Consider the following 23014-nt stretch of genomic DNA (forward strand, 5'->3'; position numbering starts at 1 on the left):
AACGGCATACAGATCATCCAAAGACACACACAGTTAGATCAAGAGTCCATACGTCATGAAAAAGAAATCATACCACACAGATGCATGAAAAGAGTCTTTGGGTTTATGCCTGTTAAGGCCAGGACACACCGGTCCGACTACCGACCGTCTTCCGAAAATGGAGTCTGCCGATTCAGGCAGCTCCAGTCTGCCCGTCGCGGCCAAGAAAGTGCCAAGAACACACCGACCCGACTACTGACTTTCCGTACGCTCTGCACTTGCGCGGGACGTAGTGTCTCCATAACAGCAGGCGGCGCTAATCTGTATTGTGGCCCAAAAAAATACGGAAGCCGGAAATGATGGGACAGCTCTCTAGACCATAAACATAGATATAAATACGTATTTATATTCATGGACCATAAAGAGCACCATTTTTAGCAGAGAGTGTCGAGCATGGTGTCGAGCAGTCAACAAGGGTTGATGCATGTGAGTACTCGCTGAACGAAACAAACAAACAAATTAAAACAATGGCTAACTGTTGTTAGCTGTTTGTGCTACCCGCCTCACTTCCGGACTTCACTGATTCGCTAGCCCTCCACCAATCAAACTGCTCCGACTCGAAGACTGCCCGACGCCGATGAACATGTTGAATCGGCTGAAAAGAAGCCGGACGACATCTGCGACGGCCGACGTCACCGAACACACCAAACAGATTTGTGTCCCCGCCCCCTCCAGACTCTTCGACCATGTCCGATGGCCGATTATCGGGCCGGTGTGTCCTGGCCTTTAAATGTCTCCTAAGACTGGAAGTTAGTGCATGAACTAAAACAGGCATGATGTCAGCACTTTCACTTTTTCAGTTAAACAAAACAAAAAACATAAACTTTCGAGCAAGTTTCAACCTGTTTTACCTGCTTCTCCTCTGAGAACTTTCTACCACCAAACAAGCTCTTTAAATGTTGTCCTGACAGTGCTAAAGGGTTAAGGTCAGATCAGCTCATTTAGAGCTACAGCAGGGAATCAGTTACCTTAGCTTGGCCTACAGAAGCAAGCCCTGGCTGTGTTAACAGTTGAAAAATATACTGTACCTGCAAGCACACCTAAAAGCTCACTAAATAGCTCCTTTGCCATTTGATCTGGACAAGGACAAATAACCGGCCAATCATACATGTATTTGAAACACTTTATCAAGATCATAACCCTTTAACAGTATGCAAAACAAAGCAAAGTGTTGAGACTTATACCTTCCATGTCCCAAGACCCATAAGTGGTATGCGTGTGCCATCATTCAGCTCTATGGTCCTTGCCACCTGTGTGTCCTCCATGGAGTACATTTAAAAACCCTCACTAGAAAAACAAAATGAAACACCCAGCAACACACTAGTTCACTATCAGAGCTTTCCTCTTCCTCTTTTACCCCCTCAAACTACAACTGCTGAGTCAACGTCCTTTTTCTTTGCTGATGTTACTTCTCTTTCTTACTCACTCTCTCTCTCTCTCTCTCTCTCTCTCTCTCTCTCTCTCTGTTCCTTTTCTTCCCCTGTCACCCTGTACATGGCCCTGCTCTTCCTGCCTTATCTCTAGTTAATTATTGGACAACACAAAGTACTTCACCACCGTCAAGTATGTATGAGGGTATACTCAGTAAGTGAGGAGGAGCATGTTGCAAAGGTCACTCTTCTAATGGGGGTAGTGGTGCACACACACACACACACACACACACACACACACACACACACACACACATACACACACACACACACACATACACACACATTAACACACACAGGCAGGGTCACATTGTAAGAAAAAGCTGCTGTAATAGTCGCACTTCAACAATAGATGGTGATATTGTATCATTATATACTGAGCAGTTACACTACAAACAGTACACTACAAAATGTTTTAAATATATAATTGATAACATAGTTATAGACAATATTTGATACATATACGTGTAAAAACCAAAAAAACATTAATAAAACCATTAACAAACAACTCTATCCAGATGCACCATGGTGTGGGCTTACTGTATATTTGTATAGGAAATGTATTTCATTATTTAAATGGTTCAGTTGATTGATGAGGTAATTTGTCAATCAAAGTCTACCTTATGTTGGATTTAGTGCTAGAGCATTGAGATACGTCTTCTTTTACAGCACAAGTAATTGAATATTTATTCCCCATATTGACTATTTTGATGCTTTTATTTTGAAAATAATTGCTGGTCAATAGTTTATCTTGACACGATACCAACTGGCTGAATAGGTAGCTGCCTCCAGGGCCCACAAGCCACCAGGGCATCATGTGTCAGTGCTTTATGGCCAGATGATTATATAGAATATCTATTAAGAGATATTTAGAATATACATCATGATTCTACTAATTGTGAACTGAATTGATAAGGGCCTTAGTTCCTGTCATGACTATCTGAGATTGTGATTTTCCCTTCATACATTTGTATTTAACCAAATGACTGAACGCACTAGTGCCATAGTGCACCATTTGGTCGCGTAACAGGTTTGATTATCTTAACCTTCGCAAATGAGAGAAAACAATATTTTTTATGTATTTGACATTGAATAAAATCCTTTGTGGAGAGGAGAGAGAAGGACACGTGTCAGTCAAGCTGATAATGTAAATGTTTCCCACCAGCTTTACACCCAAAACAAAAGGAGTGGATGTGATTTCTTTCATTTTTCTCGCAAGTACAAAGGGGGAAATGCACGCAAACTTTACTTCCAAGCAAAAAGTCTCCTTGTGCCCGTCTCATTTGCATGATGTGGACTACACATCTCTGGTATCCTGCCCACCTATGGATGGAGAAGCCGCCATTTTGAGAATATCATCATTATTCAAGAGTGTTAACCCCCTGCACAGCACCGGGACTGGACGGGAGCCAAGGCAGGGCTCTGAGGGCGAGCGCTGACCAACTGGCAGAAGCGTTCAAACATCTTTCACCTTTCCAAGAGACATTGTGTGGTCCCCACCTCCTTCAAAACATCCACCATTGTTTCTGTCTCCTAGAAACCTGTTACTTCCTGGGTAAACAACTATTTGTTGTTGTGGTTGCATATATAATAATAATAATAAATTTTATTTATATAATATATATATATATAGTAGATCAGACTCTTGTCAAGTACATCTCATTGTATCTCATTGCATGTGTCAACCTACATTCCACAAATTAAAAAAAACTGGAGTGATGTAGTGGCTGACAGACTGACATTGTCCTTACTAAAGTCAGACTGCCTAAAACCCCCAAAATGGTCAACTAAATTCCAGTGTGGCGTCAAATTGCAACAGTTATACATTGGCCAGAAGTGTTTTGCACTTCTTTAACATTGCACTGTTAAAGAATGTATTGATGTTTTGGTCTGGTTTGAGAAAAAGCCAACTCTCTGAAGAGGCACTAGAGAAAGGCTGACAAAGGCAAAGCAACTTTTTCCTTGGAGAAGTCACGCACTGCACAATTCTGGAGAAGCTCCACGTCAGTAACAATCAACATGTGTGTACACCACATTTATATAATCCCACGTGCAATAAGTTACATAACAATCAAATACTATGTAGAGACGTTAAAGGAGAGAATCAGAGGGTCTAAGGATAGTGAGTATACACGTCTTAAAACACATTTTTATAGACTTGCTTTTACGTGATGTCGTCTATTCATTCTTTTTATTATTTTCCTCAATGTCTGTTTACCCTAGCACCTATCAATCTTGTTTGGTTTGTGTGTATTTATCTTTTTGTATACAGTCAAGCCTGAAATGATTCATACCCCTGGCACATTTTGACTTGAAGTTACTTTTATTCAACCAGCAAGTTTGTTCTTAATTGTAAATGACAAAGGCTTCTCCCAGAAGATAATAAGACCATGTACAAGAGGCATCATTATGAAAAAAAAAATGTTCAGCTTTTATTTACATTTGAACAAAAAGTGGCATGTCCAAAATGATTCATACCCTTCTCAATAATCAATAGAAAAGCCTTTATTGGCTATTACAGCAATCAAAGGCTTCTTATAATTGCTGACCAGCAACTCCACTAGTATTTTTGCCCCTTCATCTTTAGCAATGAGCCCCAACCTCGTTTGAAGGGTCTCACTGCCATCAGCCTGATCTTTAGCTTTCTCCACAGATTCTCAATTGAATTCAAGTCAGGTCTCTGGCTGGGCCACTGTAAAACGTTAATGTGTTTGTCCGAAGCCGCTAACCATTTCTTCACCACTTTTGTTGTGTGTTTTGGGTCGTTGTCGTATTATTAAAAAATACAAGACGTTCCGGATGGCGGGAAACCTGAGGACGTGGTCGGAAGACAAAAGTTACACCTGTACTGGCGAGGAGGATAGTGAGAGAGGTGAACAATAATCCTAGGATCACCACCAAGGCCATCCTGGTTAATGTTGGCTCTGCTGGAGGCAAAGTTTCATGGCAGACAATCCAACGGACACTGCACACTGCTGGGTTCCTTGGACGCAGAACAAGGAGGATGCCACTTCTCCATAAGGCACACAAAAGCCCTCTTGGCCTTTGCAAATGCTCATCTGGACAAAGAAGAATACTTCTGGTCTTCTGTTTTATGGTCAAATGAAACTAAATTGAATTATTTGGCCACAATGATGTATCCTTCATTTGGCATAAAAAAGGAGAAGCCTTCAACCCTAAAAACACCATCCCACTGTCAAACATGGTGGTGGGAACCTAATGTTTTGGGGGATGTATTTCAGTCAATGGACCAGGTAACCTAATCACAGTAAACGGCACCATGAAAAAAGAGCAATTCCTCAAGATGTTTAACAACAACATCAGGCAGTCTGTAGAGAATCTTGGCCTTGGGCACCATTGGACATTTCAGCAGGACAACGACCCAAAACACACAGCAAAAATGGTGAAGAAATGGTTAGCTGACAAACACATTAGCGTTTACAGTGGCCCAGCCAGAGTCCTGACTTGAATTCAATTGAGAATCTGTGGAGGGAGCTAAAGATCAGGGTGATGGCAGTGAGACCCTCCAAACTGAAAGAGTTGGAGCTCATTGCTAAAGATGAATGGGCAAAAATAAGAGTGGAGACATACAAAAACTGTCCAGCAATTTTAGGATGCATTTGATTGCTGTAATAGCCAATAAGGGCTTTTCTATTGATTATTGAGAAGGGTATGAATCATTTTGGGCTTGACTGTACATATGTGTTTTTTTTATTGGTATGTATTTATTTAATTGTACTTGCTCGTATGTATTTTGTTAAAGCACTTTGTAAACCATTGTTTTTAAAGTTGCTATATAATTAAAGATATTATAATTATCGTGAGATCCACAGATTGTGAAGATCTCTGAAGAAAAATTTGCAATTAATGAGTTGGGGCTATTAAACTAAGGATTAAAAGCAGTAGACATTGTGGAATGTCTTGATTTGTTTTGTAGGCTGATTCTGATCAATTGATCGCTTTTCTTTAAGGCGTGTTTAAGGCTTTGTCTATAAGTGTGCACAACATCTCTACTTCATACTCATCTGATAATCTTCTCTTAAATCAATCAACACCAGTCATGTTAACATGTTTTTATTGAGTAATTCTGAACACAACTACTACTTAAAATTAAACGTCTGTAAAAATATCTCTCTATATATATGGGATTCAGTATAACACACAATTAACATACAGACAATATATAGCGAATGTTCTGATAAGGAGCATATGCCAATGCGCTCTAACACTGCACGGAGAGTGGTTTCCTAGCAAAGCACTCAAATATACAGAAGATTATCAATATATAATGTTATAAATTCAGTTTGCCTCATTGTAACAGCAAATAAGCCAGCTTGTGCATACAGTATGCATAGTCTACGATCCTGCAGTTGATATCAAAGAGGTGACATTGCTTCGACATACAAAGGCGCTACACAAATTATATAAATACTCAAAAACAAAGGAGAGGTTAATATAGGTCGCCTGTATAAAATATAAATAGGTCCGCTCATTTCATAGGGGTTTGCATACAAAAATTACACCATCAATGGATTCTTCAGCTATGTTGCTTCCTAGCTTTTTTTGTGTGGTGACAATATGAGCACAGTTTTGACATCAGACTTCTCCATCTTTTGCTTCACTACATGTTGGAATAAAAAATGTCCAAGCTGATCCCAGCTCAGTTTATGTGACTAGAGCACCAGGGCTCTGCTTCATCACTTGTCCAGATCATTGCTCTCGCGGCTGGGGGGCCGATAGTGTCGCTGGCAGAACTCCCTCATCCGACCACAAGCCTCCAGCATCAACTCCTCCGGCACCGTCACCACAATGCGGAAGTAGTTGGGATACTCAAACGCCTTAGGGAGAGGAGGGGACGGCACACATGGATACAGTTAGGAATTGAAGTGATTTATGCAATTAATAATAGCAATAACAATAAAAATAATTATAAATAATAATACATTTATAAAAAAAAATATGATAAGATCCTGTTGGACCAATTTTTTTATTCTTATATAGTTTTTAACTTTGTATGTTTAGCATGTTATGTTGTGTATCTATGTGATCGAAATAAACTATACTAACTAAACTAAATGTTCGGCGTATAATCAGATGTAAGGGGGGAATGGATAAACCCTAAGCAGTGTGAACACAGGGACGTAGTCTTACTGATGCAGGCAGACAGAACACAGACTGCTCCGTCACAAGCCGCTGGGTAAAGTCCACATCGTTCTCAAACTCTGGAAAGTGCTCCATGTCGACGCCCACCTGGACACATGTGGACACACACCATTTTAAGAAGCTCAAATTCACTTTTAGATCTAAAATAATATCACACTATACTGTATAGTTTTCATATTTTCATTCACACACACACAAACATAGTTCATAAGTCATATTGGTGTAGTCAAACAGATTTGAGTGTGTTACATTGTGCCTTACAACCTTAAACAGTGGTATGAACTTCTACCATCAAATCTGACTCAGAACGGTGTGTGTGTGTGTGTGTGTGTGTGTGTGTGTGTGTGTGTGTGTGTGTGTGTGTGTGTGTGTGTGTGTGTGTGTGTGTGTGTGTGTGTGTGCGTGTGTGTGTGTGTGCTTGTGTGTCAAAATAATCCACACAAACATTTAGTACTGACCATTAGGTACATGGCTCCTGAAGGCATGATGGGGTTCAGGCCCGGCACGTTGGACAGCTCATTGTAACAAATCTCTGAATTGGACTGAGGAAGAAAAACACAACACAAAAATGTATTCACATTTAGAAAAATGTAGTCATATTATATCACAAAATAGATTACATGAAACATATTGGTATATATGCTGCAGGATACTGAATATACATTTGGGCATTTTGACCTGGATATTTGAGAATATATTTTGCATGATACAAAACAACACAACGACCTGTGTGTTGAGGTCACTGATACAATAGTTTGATCAAAGCGTAGTCCCAGTAAACTAAGGAGAAGATAATAAAATATACTGCATATAGAAAGATATAACTCAATCATAGGTGTCATTTACACGGGGGGCGATGGGGACATGTCGCCACAGCTTTGTGAAAGTATAATTTGTTAAAAAAAATCTGCAAAAACTCGAGGAATGTAAACAATGAGAACACTTTGATCAAATTGAATTTGCACAAGAGAACATGTACAATCTCCAGAAAAGTTAGTCCAGGGAGAGTCATACTTGGTGGGGGAATTTCTGGGGAGCCAAGAGTTAATGGAAGAGTTCCCATTTTTCGTAGAAAGTCTCAAGGTAAGGGTCGTGCCATTTGCTAGATCTGCCGGTTTTCCATTGAGCACGCAGGACGGTAAAAGTAATAGACGTAAGCAAGCTCAAATAATACTAATAAATAAAAATACACATAATAGACCAATAGTAATAGACACTAAATGTATTTGACACAAAGATGCTGTAAAATATAGTCATTTTGATTCTTTTAAACTCGCCAGAATGAGGGAAACAATGTCTTTGAAGCTCAGATTGTTCTAAGGGGAGAACTGTATGCATCCTGTTTGCTGCAGGTGTTGCTAACATATATTTGGTCTAGAATGTTACAACTACTTGGTTTTTCTTTTACCTGAAAATAAGTGTCCACACAACTTTTCCTAACAAAGTGACATGAAGTCAACCCCTACCCATCATGGCCCTGTTACCTTGAGAAAGCTGATGGTTTGGTTGTAGAAGCTCTGAGGTGTGTTGTTGAGGATGCTCTCCAGGGCGCCCTGGATGATGCTGCAGGCTCCCAGGATACGCTGGCTCAGCTTCACCAGACCCTGTCGAATCTAAACAGGTGACATAGAAAGTGTCAATATGGTAAATCTAATAGTAATCTACTGGACTCCTTCTATTTTGTGTGTGTGTTTGTGTGTGTGTGTGTGTGTGTGTGTGTGTGTGTGTGTGTGTGTGTGTGTGTGTTCTTATACTGTACAAGTTTAAAATTTCAGATTAGAAATAGGACTAGGTTAGGGTCAGAGTAAGGGTTGGGTAAGGCATCTAGTTTTGGTGGGTAGGGTAAGGAGCTTGGGAATGGGTTAGGGTTAGGGTTAGGGTTAGGGTTAGGGTTAGGGTTAGGGTTTTCTACATTCATTGTGTCAATAAATGTAAAAAAGTACCTCAGATCCAAATACGTTATTCCTGTCATGTATGAGGATCCATCCCATCCTCCAGCCGGGCACCAGCCAGCGTTTAGCCAGGCCCCCACAGGACAGGATGGGCACGTTACTGCTGAGAGACGCCATGGACGGAGAACTGCACCCTGGGAAAACCTGAGGAGAGGTGGGGGGGGGGGGGGGGGAGATTACCATAAGGTGGAGAAAACATAACGGGTCACCATTATGTCAAGTCATAGTGGACTCAATGGTAACGCCAGTATATCCTGCTTTCATATAAACATAGCATATCAAATGGAGGTTAGATTTCCCCAAGGTAAAGTTCACATTATTGTGGATTAATTCAAGTTAGTCACAGAGGGTCTGACATCTTTACATCTTTACAAACAAGCAAACCAAAATGAAATGGACTGTTTACAGAATCAAACCATTAAATGATCACACCCATTTTGATCCAATGTTTAGGAATGATTGGTCACAGTACAATACAGAGCAGATCTTTGCTCTCTCTCTCCACAAAGTCGGAAATTTAGATAATTTATTCTTTCATCTGGACAGAGTCCTAGGTATTTTATTTACCAAAATCAGGATGGGGACGATGACCCTTGGGTTCTAATAACACACCTGAAATCTCTGCAATGTCAAAATGGCATTTCAATCATGTTGACTAATTCAACTTTTCTTCAAGCTAGTTAGACAACAGAGAGAAACTGTAGAAATAATATGAGGGAGGAGAGAGGATTACTAGAGAGTACAGAGAGAGAGAGAGGGGGGGGGGGAGTGTACTGGTACTGTAGCTACACTCCACCCACATAAAGCTGGTTTCCATTAAAGCCATGAATTATCTTTGACACTGAGCAGGGAAGCAGGGAACTGCCCCGCATCCTATTGGCCAGGCTGCTTAGAACGACATAACAGCTAACGGTACATCTGAAATATTCAGTACAGTGTATGTGCCACGGCCAGCACAGCTTTATTAACTCAAAGCAGATTTTTGTTGGCTTGTGGGCTGTCTGAGCTCACCCCTCTCTGAAATCAGTAGGAGACAAAGATTAAGAAGAATTGAATGCAAAAGGAAATGGTGAAAATGTAGAAACAGTTGCCAATTGTTCTATCTATCTATCTATCTATCTATCTATCTATCTATCTATCTATCTATCTATCTATCTATCTATCTATCTATCTATCTATCTATCTATCTATCTATCTATCTATCTATCTATCTATCTATCTATCTATCTATCTATCTATCTATCTATCCATCCATCCATCCATCCATCCATCCATCCATCCATCCATCCATCCATCCATCCATCCATCCATCCATCCATCCATCCATCCATCCATCCATCCATCCATCCATCCATCCATCCATCCATCCATCCATCCATCCATCCATCCATCTATCTATCTATCTATCTACAGTATCTCACAAAAGTGAGTACACCCCTCACATTTCTTCACATTTTTCTTTATATCTTTCCATGGGACAACATTGAATAAATGACACTTTGATACAATGTAAAGTAGTCAGTGTACAGCTTGTATAACAGTGTAAATTTACTGTCCCCTCAAAATAACTCGACACACAGCCATTCATGTCTAAACTGCTGGCAACAAAAGTGAGTACACCCCTTAGAAAAAATTTACAAATTGGGCCCAAAGTGTAAATATTTTGTGTGGCCACCATTATTTTCCAGCACTGCCTTAACCCTCTTGGGCATGTAGTTCACTAGAGCTTCACAGGTTGCAACTGGAACCCTCTTCCACCCATTTATGACGACATCAAGGAGCTGGTGGATATTAAAGACCTTACGCTCCTCCACCTTCTGTTTGAGGATGCCCCAAAGATGCTCAATAGGGTTTAGGTCTGGAGACAGGCTTGGCCAGGCCATAACCTTTACCCTCAGCTTTTTTAGCAAGCCTCTGGTCGTCTTGGAGGTGTGTTTGGGGTCGTTATCATGTTGCAATACCACCCTGCGGCCCAGTTTACGAAGGTTGAGTGCACGTGGTCAGCGTCGTACACAGAGGTTGGCTTTGGAAAATAGGCCTATGAATACTGCCAGCATTGCTGAAGGGCTTGAAGGGGTGGGGGGTCAACCTGTCAGTGCTCAGACCATACGCCACACTCTGCATCATACTGGTCTGCATGGCTGTCATCCCAGAAGGAAGCCTATTCTAAAGATGATGCACAAGAAACCCCACAAAAAGTTTGCTGAAGACAAACAGACTACGGACATGGATTACTGCAACCATGTCCTGTGGTCTGATGAGACCAAAATACATTTATTTGGTTCAGATGGTGTTAAGAGTGTGGAGCGGCAACCAGGTGAGGAGTACAAAGACAAGTGTGTCTTGCCTAGAGTCAAGCATGGTGGTTTGAGTGTCATGGTCTGGGGCTGCATGAGTGCTGCCAGCACTGGGGATCTACAGTTCATTGAATTCTAACATGTACTGTGACATACTGAAGCAGAGCATGATCCCCTCCCTTCATAAACTGGGCCGCAGGGCAGTACTGCAACATGATAACGACCCTAAACACCCCTCCGAACGACCACTGGCTTGCTAAAGAAGCTGAGGGTAAAGGTTATGGACTGGCCAAGCATGTCTCCAGTCTTAAACCCTATTGAGCATCTTTGGGGCATCCTCAAACGGGAGATGGAGGAGCGCAAGGACTCTAATATCCACCAGCTCCTTGATGTCGTCATGAATGGGTAGAAGAGGGTTCCAGTTGCAACCTGTGAAGCTCTAGTGAACTACATGCCCAAGAGGGTTAAGGCAGTGCTAGAAAATAATGATGGCAAAACAAAATATTGACACTTTGGGCCCAATTTGGACATTTTTTCTTAGGGGTGTACTCACTTTTGTTGCCAACAGTTTAGACATTAATGGCTGTGTGTCGAGTTATTTTGAGGGGACAGTAAATTTACACTGTTATACAAGCTGTACACTGACTACTTAACATTGTATCAAAGTGTCATTTATTCAGTGTTGTCGCATGGAAAGATATAATGAAATATTTGAAGAAATGTTAGGGGTGTACTCACTTTTGTGAGATACTGTATCTATCTATCTATCTATCTATCTATCTATCTATCTATCTATCTATCTATCTATCTATCTATCTATCTATCTATCTATCTATCTATCTATCTATCTATCTATCTATCTATCTATCTGTATGTATATCTATTAGTCTGTCTACTAGCAAAGTACAAACACATTTAAAGGTGCAGTGTGTAATATGACATCATCAAGAAAGTTCTACAAAGTTCTAGAATGCAACACTCCCTGGGTAGTCTGGCATGACCACTTCCGCCAGCGTCTATTCGCTTGCGTCGAAAAGCAACGCAGCCCTGACGCAGCCCCCTCCTTTTCCGGTTGCTGGCTTTCCCCTATTGTGATCCCCCTCAAATTCGGAAACAATTCGCTCACAGTCAACCCGTGTGCTTATGTGCAGCGCTCTCTCTCTCACACACACACACACACAGGGTGTGAGAAGTCACATTACTGTAGACAGAAATAAAGTGTGGCGATACTTCGGGATAATAATATTGGCGGCGGCGGTCCGGGACGCATCCTAGCTTAGCCTAGCTGTCCAACTTCATTGTACAACTACCCCCGGGCAGAAATACCCTCTTAAACTCTGGAAAATGAAGCGTGGGGGTTTGAATTGAGCACCGGACCTTATAACCAGCTAGATTAAGATCCGCCGTTCCCTTTCTTTGGTGAATTAGGGACTAAGCAGCGGTGTCTTAGCGACGGGGAAAGATTCCAACGGCTTCCACTATCACCTAGCAACTCTTACGGCTACTTGCTGCAGTTGGTGTAGCGCTCACAACGTCAAAACCCTGTTCTGCCTGTAAACAGACGGACTACGGCTCTGACTACAGCGATAGGAGGTGGTGACATAAGTTCTCGAATGCTAAAAATTCTACTCGACCGCCGTCGCCGTCCTCTCAACCGCCGATGATAATGTTACCAGAGATAACACTACGTGGCTAGTTAACTCCGGTTAAGTTATCCCGTGAGCTCCTCGGGGGCTAAAGTGTATGGTGTCTTGACATGCTGGTTAGAAAGCAACACACTATGTATATTCCTTTTGTCTTTAATAGTTTTTGTGTGGCGTTTGCGGGTTTAGCCATTTCTCTGACAGTCTCTGGACGTGAAGACGTTCCATCAAAATAAGTCCCCCCCCCGGCACTATTTTGCAGGACACCGCTGCTGCTTCCCGGGGTTAGCCCCGCCCTAGATGATTGTGATTGGTTTAAACAAATACAAACAGGCAAGCCCAGTTTCCCCCGGTTTCCCCACCCGAATAGACGGCTCTAAACAGAGTGCTTCCAGACCATACTACGTGCTGTAGTTTGGTCTGGCTTTGCGAGACTACTCCCTGGGTAACCCCACCCCTTTCGATTAATAACAGAAGCTACAGTGGCCTTCAAGGACAAGACCAATTCTACATTTTAAACAATGCATCTGATGACATTCCAACTATGACACTTTCAAGATGGCGGCACTAGGCCTTGGTCCAAAATATGCAGAAATATGGACAAATATGAGACCCTTTCTAAGGGAAAAAATAATAATTCAAAACATGTTTTTCAGCTATTATGCACTACTTTAAATGTACTTATGGATATTATATTTACTTTCTACAAAATCTGCTAGGAAATAAAACCCAACATTCTACACACTGCAGGTTTAACGAAAGTCTGCAAAAAACAATACTCATAATTCTGCAACTTAATAATAATGTCCGACTTTGCATGACGCCATAGTATCTGGATTGTGCATGCATTGTTAAAAAGAAAAAATATATAAATATATAATTTACTGCTGAGGCTCTTATGCAGGGGGAGAGGGGGATAGTATGACCCACTTGACTGAGCCTTCCATGGGGCTGCTGCAGTTCACAGACAGCCTGGCCCCTTAGCCCCCCAAAACACTCACATCATAAAAAAGAGGCCTCACTACCACCACACACACACAAACACACACACACACACACACACACACACACACACACACACACACACACACACACACACACGCACGCACCCTCCAACCTCCCTGTTCCTGCTGCGCCAAAACCCAGCACATTTGCATTGATTGCAAACACATGCAGGCAACAAAAAAAAAGTGCAGAGTCATTGTGGTCTGCTTATGCTTAACCCATAAGAACCCGGACCCAGTTCTACTTATAGGAAGAACATGAGGGATGGAACACAGACTAAGTAGACCACATAGAACACATTTCTGATGTTTTCTAATTATTATTATTTTTTTTGGAAATTTGGAATTTTCTTTAAATCCAAAATATTATCCAAACTTTTTTTTTGAACCCTAATATTAGAATGTGTTGTCATTCATTTTTGTTTAGAGTTGTTCAAATGTACTTTGAATTTAGCAAAAGAACATATATTAATTCAAAATAAATGAAACACTAAAATTAATTGATTAGCTTATTACCATTTTTGTTATTGTGACAAATACATCACTCCAAATTTTTATTACTATTTTGAGGCTCACGGCCCGATGTGACGTATACGTCCCTTGAACATGCCTCTTGCTTATATATCCATTGCATCCCTGGTTGTTTTTATACGGAGGCTCCGTCAATGTGACTTCACTTCCGGTTGTGCACTGGATTGTGGGTCAGAATCGCCCAAATAGCATGCTGATTTCAACACTAAAAATCTCCACCGGATGTAGAAGGCATTTGGGTATTTTTAAGCATGCTAAATCTGACCACAAGAATTGGGACATCCTTAATCTTTTTTTCTACCATACTAAATATCAGGGAAGTATGGGGATTGATTGGAACACAGGGATAGACTCATCCTCTCCCTCTTGTCCTTATAAACATCATACCAAACCTAATCAAACAAAACCTCTATTTGTCCATTTTACTTTCACACAACTCATCATTTCCCCATGAAGGCCCAAGCCTTCAGGGGGCCCTAAGCGAAATATGATTAGGGGGCCCCTCTCCAATGTTAGTGCTGCTGAAACTATAGACCTTTGTTAAATGCCATTCAGACACCCAGTGTTTTCCGCTAGTGCCTCCACTGTGCAGCTGTATGAAAATATTAGACAGGCGATATTCAGACCCTCCTAGGGGGGTCCGGGGGTATGCCCCCCTGGGAGATTTTTTTAACCTTTTTAAAGTGAAATGCATTAATCTGGTGCACTTTGAGAGGAAAATTAAGAGGCTAAATCTGAGAAATTTAGTGTGAACAAATAACTTGGAGACACTGGGTCAGATGAATTAGAAGCCATTGAAGAAAGACACATGGATTTTCCATAAAAATATTAATATAAAATAAAATATTATGGAGGGTCCTCTGGGTTGGGCTTGGAGCTCTTTTTCTTTTACGGGACATATTTCTCTGTAATATAGTGAATGCATTTAAATGCAGTGAGAGGAACGAAGCAGAAGAACTCTGTTGTCCAGTTATCTTTTTTTCCACAGACGAGGCTGAAATAGGCTATAGACTATACACAGTGCATGGGCAACTGAGGGCAGCCCCATTTCCAATTGTTTTTAAATAAACTCAATACACACTGTGCATGGATGTGAACGTGACATGATCAGATAATTTCGGATTACCTCCCAGATGAACTGATTTTTAGACTATTAATTATCTAGACCAAAACATTTTATTCCTTTTTTTGTATGATAACTCACATTTGCATAATATTCTGTTAATATCAAACACACACAAAAAAAATTAAAAATAATAATAAATAAATAAAGTTTGCTTATGCCTCGGGCCGGCTCTGAGTAGCACCAAGATGACTGCTACTTAAAACACTGCCTTGATAGCGAACTAATAAAGAGCCAAATCTGAAGTCGGTGAGGTGACTGGCCCTGCGTTCCAAATCACATACTTTTTTTTTACTACACTACACACTAAAGTACGGAAGAGTTTTAGGGACACAGGAGACAAAAAGGAACATATCTTTCCATTATGTTGAGAAATGTCAACAATAAAGATGAATACTCCAAAATGCTATTGGAGTTAGTGAAGCATTTATGTATTTTCAGCATATTAAGATTGACGTGCATGTATTGGGACATCCTAAATCTTTTTCTGGCATACTAAATAGTTGGGAAGTATGAGTATTGGAACGCAGGGTGGCCTTCAATGCACCAGAGGCCGAAAGATATTGGACTTTACCCATGAGTTGTATGTATCAGCGTCAGAACCTCTTACCTTATCTGCATTTTTTCCTCTTTTTTTGAGCTATAGCAAACAGCATTCAGCCTGTGTGTGTCTACGTGTCTATGTGCGTATATCTGTGCACATTTGCTTGACCTTCAACTAGTTTGAACTGTACAGACTTGGCGAGGCTGACATTTGATGCGCTTTGGACTAAATGTGCTGACAAAGTGGTTTTTCTACTGTAATAGTCAACATTTAAACCTCTCAAAGAGGAACTTTGAAATGTTTTTGTGATAAGTCTCACTTTTCCTCTGATAATCATGAATGACCTGTAACAGCAAACGAGACCATCAGTGAAAATAATGCTATTTTTAATTTAGTTATATTATTAATGCCTTTGCTCAGGTACAATCTCCCTGGAACTCAGACAGAGCGATTGACGGCAGGCTAAATCAAAGTTTACTTTACTTCACAATTGTAATTTTAACATTACCAAGAACCAATCCAATACCAATCCTTTTTTTATTATCAATTTTCTAAATATGCGATGTGCAAAGGTTAAAACTGTACGTTGTTATATTTAAAAAAAGAAAAAGTTAAATACTATTTCCCTCATAAATGCACTCTAAATGTGCATTTCAACAGCGTGTGATAAAGCTCCACTGTGATGAATCATTGCATTTAAACTAGATGGCACCTTTTGGACATGTACAATCAAACAGAGTCTAAAATGCCATATCCCCCTGGCGCACGTTCACTAGTCGACCTCCCCGTTCCCTTTGGGTCATCAGCATCCTTCCAGGCCTAACGGGTTGCTGCTTCGAGGCCTTATTCACAGCACATAGCTCATAATCCTTGCCCTGCTGATGAAGGGGTGTCCATCCAGAGCCAGGGTAAATGCCACCAAATCAAGCCCACCCTCTAGCCTGTCACTGTGGGTAAAACATGTGCTTGGCTGGTGCTACAGAGGGCCACCTGCTAACCTGTCCTATGTGACTTGTCTGCATGTTTAGAAGTTGGACTCACCATATCGCTGTATATTTCATCAGCCAGAATGGGAAGGCAGTGTCTCTGGGCCACTGGTGAGACAAAAACAAGAACCCTTTTATTGTTTCACCAGGATGAGGCCAATCATATATTCTTAAATGTGATGACAATTCTAATGCATGTGAGATTTGTTTTCCTCCCTCTACCTTTGAGGATCTGCAGCAGGTGTTCCTGGCTGAACACAGAGCCACATGGGTTGGACGGGTTGGTGACGATTAGACAAGATGTCCGCTCGTCAATCAGGCTCTCCATGTGCTGAAGGTCCATCTCCCAGGAGTTCTGTGGCTGCAAGACAAAGACACTTTATCATGCACCTTTATTGAGATGAATACAGCCGTATCTACGTTCAAGGATTATTACTATTGCAAAAATCACAAAGCAACCTGTTACTGTTAAGTACTTGACCATCTGGTTTTTCATTAATATCACTACATTTTTAAGGTGTAATTCAAATTCACGCTTTTATTGGCATTGTACTTTGCAATACAACAACTTTAGGAGTGCTGCTCTTCTGTGGTGCATACAATAAATGAATCATAAAAAACAAATAGATTATAAATAATATATTAAAAAGCATGTAAGTGCAAGATAAAAAGTGTTACATTGCTCTAGGAGTAAACTCCTCAGCTTGGTGAGAAATACCAGCAGCCAGATGGAAATGAAATCCCCTGAAAATACAATGACTCCAAGAGATACAATCATTTACCCCATGGCAAATGAAGTTGTGGTAGACACTTCAATGTAATCTCTTGGCATTAACCTTGACAATGTGTTAATAAAGATGAATGCATGAATACCTCTAGATGAATGCATGAATACCTCTAGATGAATGCATGAATACCTCTAGCACCTAGCGCTTGTTGGTCAAGATACAGCTTCAACACAAAACTACATTTTGACAAAGACAGCTTTTGAGTTGTTAGAAGGCATATTGTTGGATTAGTGGTGAAGCTAAGCTAGCAGTCTCCTCCTCCTTCCAGACTTTATATTAAGCTAGCTAGCTTTGCTCTCTAGCTTCCACCAATGGATGTATTGTGACAACTGGATACCAGACTCCAAGCTGGCGTACATTCATTTGAATGACATAATGTCTCTTTTATTATGGTTGTCTACATAGAAAAGGGTTAAACACATCATGGTTGTGTTATTGTGCATTATAATAACACGTCTCAAGTTATCTCTGTATTGAACACAAAGAACAATTTAACAGTGATGCCAAAGAGCATTTCCTACAGTAGACAATGTTGAACTGCAGATTGAAAGATAGGTACAGGGTCTGTGTTTAGAACAAACAAAGTAAATAGGAGAAATGTAGAGTGGGGTTAGGGGTTTAGGGGGATGTTACCACCACCTTGTACTTACCAGCAGGTTGTAGAGTTTCACTTTGATGCCCATGGACACAGCCAGCGTCTTATATAAGGAGAAGCCTGGGCACGGGACCAGGATGTTGTCCCCCGGGTTACACAGCACACTGATAGCCAGGTCAATGGCCTGGCTGCAGCCACTGGTCAGAATCACATCCTGGAAGGGAAATGGGGAGGGGGGGGGGGGGGGGCTATTTACTTCTAGGAACATACATGCTCCAAACACCACTTTTCTGATGTCAGTATTTGTACATCACATACAGCCGCGGAAAAAATTAAGAGACCAGTCTGGATTTTTCTTCAATCTTCATCTCTACATTTCTTATTGAAAATGCTCTTAATGACAATATTTTTATTGTGAATTTGATAGAAATGTTGTCAGTAGTTTTGAAATAAAACCAAAATGTTCCTTCTACTCAAACATATGCCTATAAATAGTAAAACAAGAGACACTGAACATTTGGAGTGGTCTCTTCATTTTTCCACAGCTGTACAGTATCTAATATACTGAAGTTATTTCCAGTACTTACATATTGTAGCATAATGTTCATACTTATTGACTTCTTATTATATTATATTGTTAGATTGTATTGTTGGTGATACCTTGAGGCATATTCTTTACACTTCTTTCTTTCTACGTGGCTTTCTATTCTGAAGTTATTTCTGATTCTGATTCAGAATCTCTGTGACCAATAGATGAAGACATGCCCTCTGATGTATTCAAACCTGATCATAGACCCTTTTTTTAATATGACGAGCAAGTAGAGGGATTATGACTTCCTTCTAATGCAGTAACAATGAATAATGCAAAGAGTATGTAGTGTTTAGGAGTGAGCACCTCTGCCTCCAGCGGAGCCTCGGGGCAGCTGTAGAAGTTGGCCACTGCCTGTCGGCTCTTCAGATAACCTGCACACAGATAAGATACACCACACATTAACACAGCTAGGTGGAAATCAAATCGCATTATTTCACTGGCTGTAGGGGGTTGGAAAAACATGAGTGTACAGTATGTGATTGACAATCAATGACCAAAACTCCTTTGTGGATCTTTAAGTTAATCCTTAATAAGCATCAACAAAGCACTACCTAACCGTTAATAACTACTTAGTTAATGATTAATAGCGTTAACAAATCATTAAGTTATCGTTAACCCTCTGAGGTCTAGGGGTATTTTCTCTTTACATACTTCTATAAATACCTATTTCAAATGTGCAAGAAGATAAATTATACCAAAGTGTACACATTAAGCTTTTGTTTTCTGAGGTCTACTTATGTCCTAGACCATTTTGTATATAAATAATTGGCTTAAATGCTGAAAAATGAATTGCGGTTTTTGAAAAACCTGGAAATTTGTGTGAAAGAAGAACCTTTAGTCATCATGTTGAATTGTTTTGGCTCTTGAAATTGCTTCTCCTAAGCCTTAGCTTCAGAAATGCAGTGGACATTTTCCAAAACACAGTAGGGAAGTGCACAAAACATGACTAATATGAAATTTGGTCCAGACGCTTTTTGGGAGAAATGTTGTCTCTACTTTAAAAAACATTAGGAAATTAGACTGAATGAAGACTTTGAACCACATATGATGATTCATGGGATGTACACTAATAAAAGAGGAAGCATCACAATTATTTTTTTTAAACAAACCATTAAGTAAATATAAAAACAATAATAACACACTATGTATATACTCTATGCACTATTTACAAGCTAAGTGGTAGCTGGGGAGCTTCTGGGTCTTGCTTCTCACGGTGTTTTCTAAGCCTGTAAGGGACTGACAGTATCACAAGAACATTCCCTGGAAACAGGAGGACCTCTAGTTTGAGATGATGTTTTCATTTTATTTTTCAGCCATATCTTCAGGGAGATATCAATAAAGATATGTGCGCACACGCGCGGCCGTAGACCTTAGTTTATGCTTAACTAAGTTTCAGTTAGATAAGCGTAATTCATGCTTAACCAAGCATTAACTAACCGTTATTAACTAAGTATTAACAGTTAGATGATGCTTGATAAGCATAAACTATGCTTTGACTAACTGTCAATAGCATGATCTAAGCATTAACTAGCAGTTAATTAGTGTACCCTTACTGTAGAGTGGTAAAGATGTTTGCTTTAGATTAAGTGGGTTTTGCTGGATAGTGTGACTCACCGACAGAAGGAGCATAGCCGTTGTATTTCTGGGAGTCTATAGCGTCTTTCATGGCCTGACGCACGGCGTCATCTGTAGGCAGGTTTCCAAACACAGTGGGGTCCCCTGGGTGACACACGTGACAGTAAGCAATTGGTAGAAAATAGTCACATATAAACACATACATCTGTGGTTGGACTGCATGCCGATGCAAATGTATTTAAAAAAAGCTATAGTGCGTAACTTCTGTTGCCCCCATGCATAATTCTGAGTAATGACAAAAAATGTACTGTACTTATATAGCGCTTTTCTCTGTTTTTTCACAGACTCAAAGTGCTTTACACTGTTTTGTACGCATTCACCCAATCACACACACATTCATACACCGATAGCAGCAGCTACCACGGAGGGTGCAAGCTATCGGGAGCAATTCGGGGTTCAATGTCTTGCCCAAGAACACTTCGACATGTGGCGGGGAGGCGGGGGATCGAACCACCAACCCTGCAACCCAGTGGCCGACCGCCCTACCCGCTTCGCCATAGCCGCCCCAAACACCACTGTGGGCACATCTACATGTCATGAAGTAACCCTTAGGTGATCACACAAGGTTTTTTTACCTTCTTCTGTACGTCCAGTTTTTACATAGCAGTAGAATCCACAACTGAAATATTACTTTTTGCGATTCTTGGGGTTGCCATACAGAGAGAGTTTTGTGGAGCTGATAGGCTTTATGAACTTTGTGTTAACTCGACTGGCGATGGCTTAAATGTTACAGACATTCATTCATTTGAAAAAGTTACGCACTATAGCTTTAAATGAGTGGCAACATATAATATGGTTAGTTCAGTGGTCCGTTTGGTTTTACAATCTTATAAACTAATTGCAAAATTAAAGTTTGTGGTTGTTATTTATGAATCATAGTCACACACACACACACTATTGAAGACTGGCTTAGGGCTTTGTTGGTCTATTGAATGACCAATGAATAATCATGGATTGAAAGTCTGCATGGCATGTTAGCAATAAAAATGTGGGTTTAGTCATGCAGGAAAAGCCTCTCACCAATGGAGAGTGCGATCATGGCTTTGTCTGGGTTGGGGGTGAGCTTCATCCCATCCACTATGGCCCTGATGGGGTTGAGGGTGTTGTTGGCCATCTCCGAGGGCTTGACGTCCCATCTCTGCCTGCGGCTCTTGGTCCGGGCCGGATACAATGTACCGTTCACATTGACGTGGTGCACTCCCTTCACGTTGACTGCAGCCCCATTCATGCTTTTGGGATTGACGGTGCTGTTGCCGTGGACTTTCCCCTTCCCATTCATCTGGACCACGAAAGACTTCTTATCCATTGAGCTGATGATGGACAGTTAGTGTCAGAAGCAGCAACACATGGGGGATATTTGCACATTTGATTCCCTCAATACTAAACTTAAAGGTGATGTCAGCAATTCTTTGTTGTCAAAATCACTATTTGTAGAAAATGAAGTTAATATCTACTGAAAACAAAGATCTGGTGTTGGTACACAGCCTAGACTCTAAACGGGCATGCTGTTAGCTATGTTTTACAGCTGCCAGTCTACAGAGCAAGGTTGTGTATTAACAACATGTTTTTTTAGCACACACAAACATTGCTCACACAGTACGTACATGTAGTGGATCTTGAGGAGAAATTCCCTGATTTTGACAAAACGTTTTTTGTCAAAATCAGTGAAGATCTACCCACAATCTACATGTACGCACTGTGTGAGCACTGACAAAAACTCTGGTGTTAATACACAGCCGATGCTTTGCAAACGAGCGTGTGGCTGCTATTTACAGTTTACAGAGCCTAGGCTGTGTATAAACAACGATTTTTCCAGCACACACACACACACACACAGTACAGAGAGGTAGCGGAACGTGAGGAGATATTCCCTCATTTTGACAATACGATAAGTGATTTTGAGAACAAGCATTCTACAGAATCTCTGACTCTGACTCCATTTCCCCCTTTACCCTTGTTCTCCACTACATATAGAGATGTAGTTGGTACCTTAGACCTTTAGCTTTGATTTACAAGCTTGTGATCATCAGATGAAATATGTTTTTTTGCCTACTCATAATTAGCTCACCTTTAGCCTTTCCCTTAACAATGTACATGTTAATCATAGATTATAATCATAATCTTTGATATAAGTAACAATCTGCACTCTGAAATAGTTTTTTTCTTGCTTTTAAGTACATGATCCAAATACATGTCTTTAAGCAGTGGAATGTTTGTAAGAGCAAAACTAATAATAAAAAAAATATATATATACTTTTTTTTTAAAGTATCCAAATATATTTTGTTAAAGTATCTAGGCAACTAACTGTGCTATTGCTCATTATTCTGCACATGCATTTTAATATGGCATACTTTGTTTCCTAATTATGCTCTAGCTTCCCAATAAAAATATATATTGAATCATGTTCTCAGGTCTCCCAGAAACAAATACGCTTTGGAAAGTAGGCTGACAATAACATGTCAAAAGAAAAAACATCTGTGAAACAAACATGCATTTAATCATCATGCAGCTCCATTCATTCATATATGATACAGCTTTTAAAATATTTACACACAGACTAATTCAAACTTACCTCGTTCTAATTTTGCACAGAAAGTTTTTCCCAAAAAAAAGGCTGCAGCGCACGTTAATCACTCACTTTCATCGGCTGGACAGATGGGGGGGTGTTAGCCTACGTCGGTTTTATAGAAG

The 23014-nt window shown here is 40.5% G+C and overlaps 2 protein-coding genes across 2 annotated transcripts in view; both read right to left on the bottom strand.

Moving 5' to 3' along the window:
- The window catches only part of LOC307250273 (aldo-keto reductase family 1 member B1), a gene marked incomplete at its 5' end in the record, with an annotated part of 29491 nt that extends 28178 nt beyond the window's left edge, over positions 1 to 1313 (bottom strand). Inside the window, one exon of the mRNA XM_080027304.1 lies at positions 1224 to 1313. Coding sequence (XP_079883430.1) covers positions 1224 to 1313 — 90 coding nt within the window. The remainder of the gene's footprint in view (positions 1 to 1223) is intronic.
- A 4214-nt stretch (positions 1314 to 5527) lies between these two features.
- On the bottom strand, positions 5528 to 23014 carry tat (tyrosine aminotransferase). Its single transcript, XM_080027111.1, has 12 exons — positions 22896 to 23014; positions 21343 to 21632; positions 20302 to 20406; positions 18991 to 19058; positions 18151 to 18309; positions 16935 to 17073; positions 16768 to 16820; positions 8576 to 8728; positions 8117 to 8245; positions 7091 to 7174; positions 6621 to 6719; positions 5528 to 6307 (listed from the first exon to the last, which is right to left on the bottom strand). The coding sequence occupies exons 2-12, from the start codon at positions 21626 to 21628 to the stop codon at positions 6167 to 6169; spliced, it is 1416 nt and encodes a 471-aa protein (XP_079883237.1). The 5' UTR covers positions 21629 to 21632; positions 22896 to 23014; the 3' UTR covers positions 5528 to 6166.

Source organism: Ammodytes marinus, assembly GCF_949987685.1.
Source record: "Ammodytes marinus genome assembly, chromosome: 5".
NCBI lineage: Eukaryota > Metazoa > Chordata > Actinopteri > Uranoscopiformes > Ammodytidae > Ammodytes > Ammodytes marinus.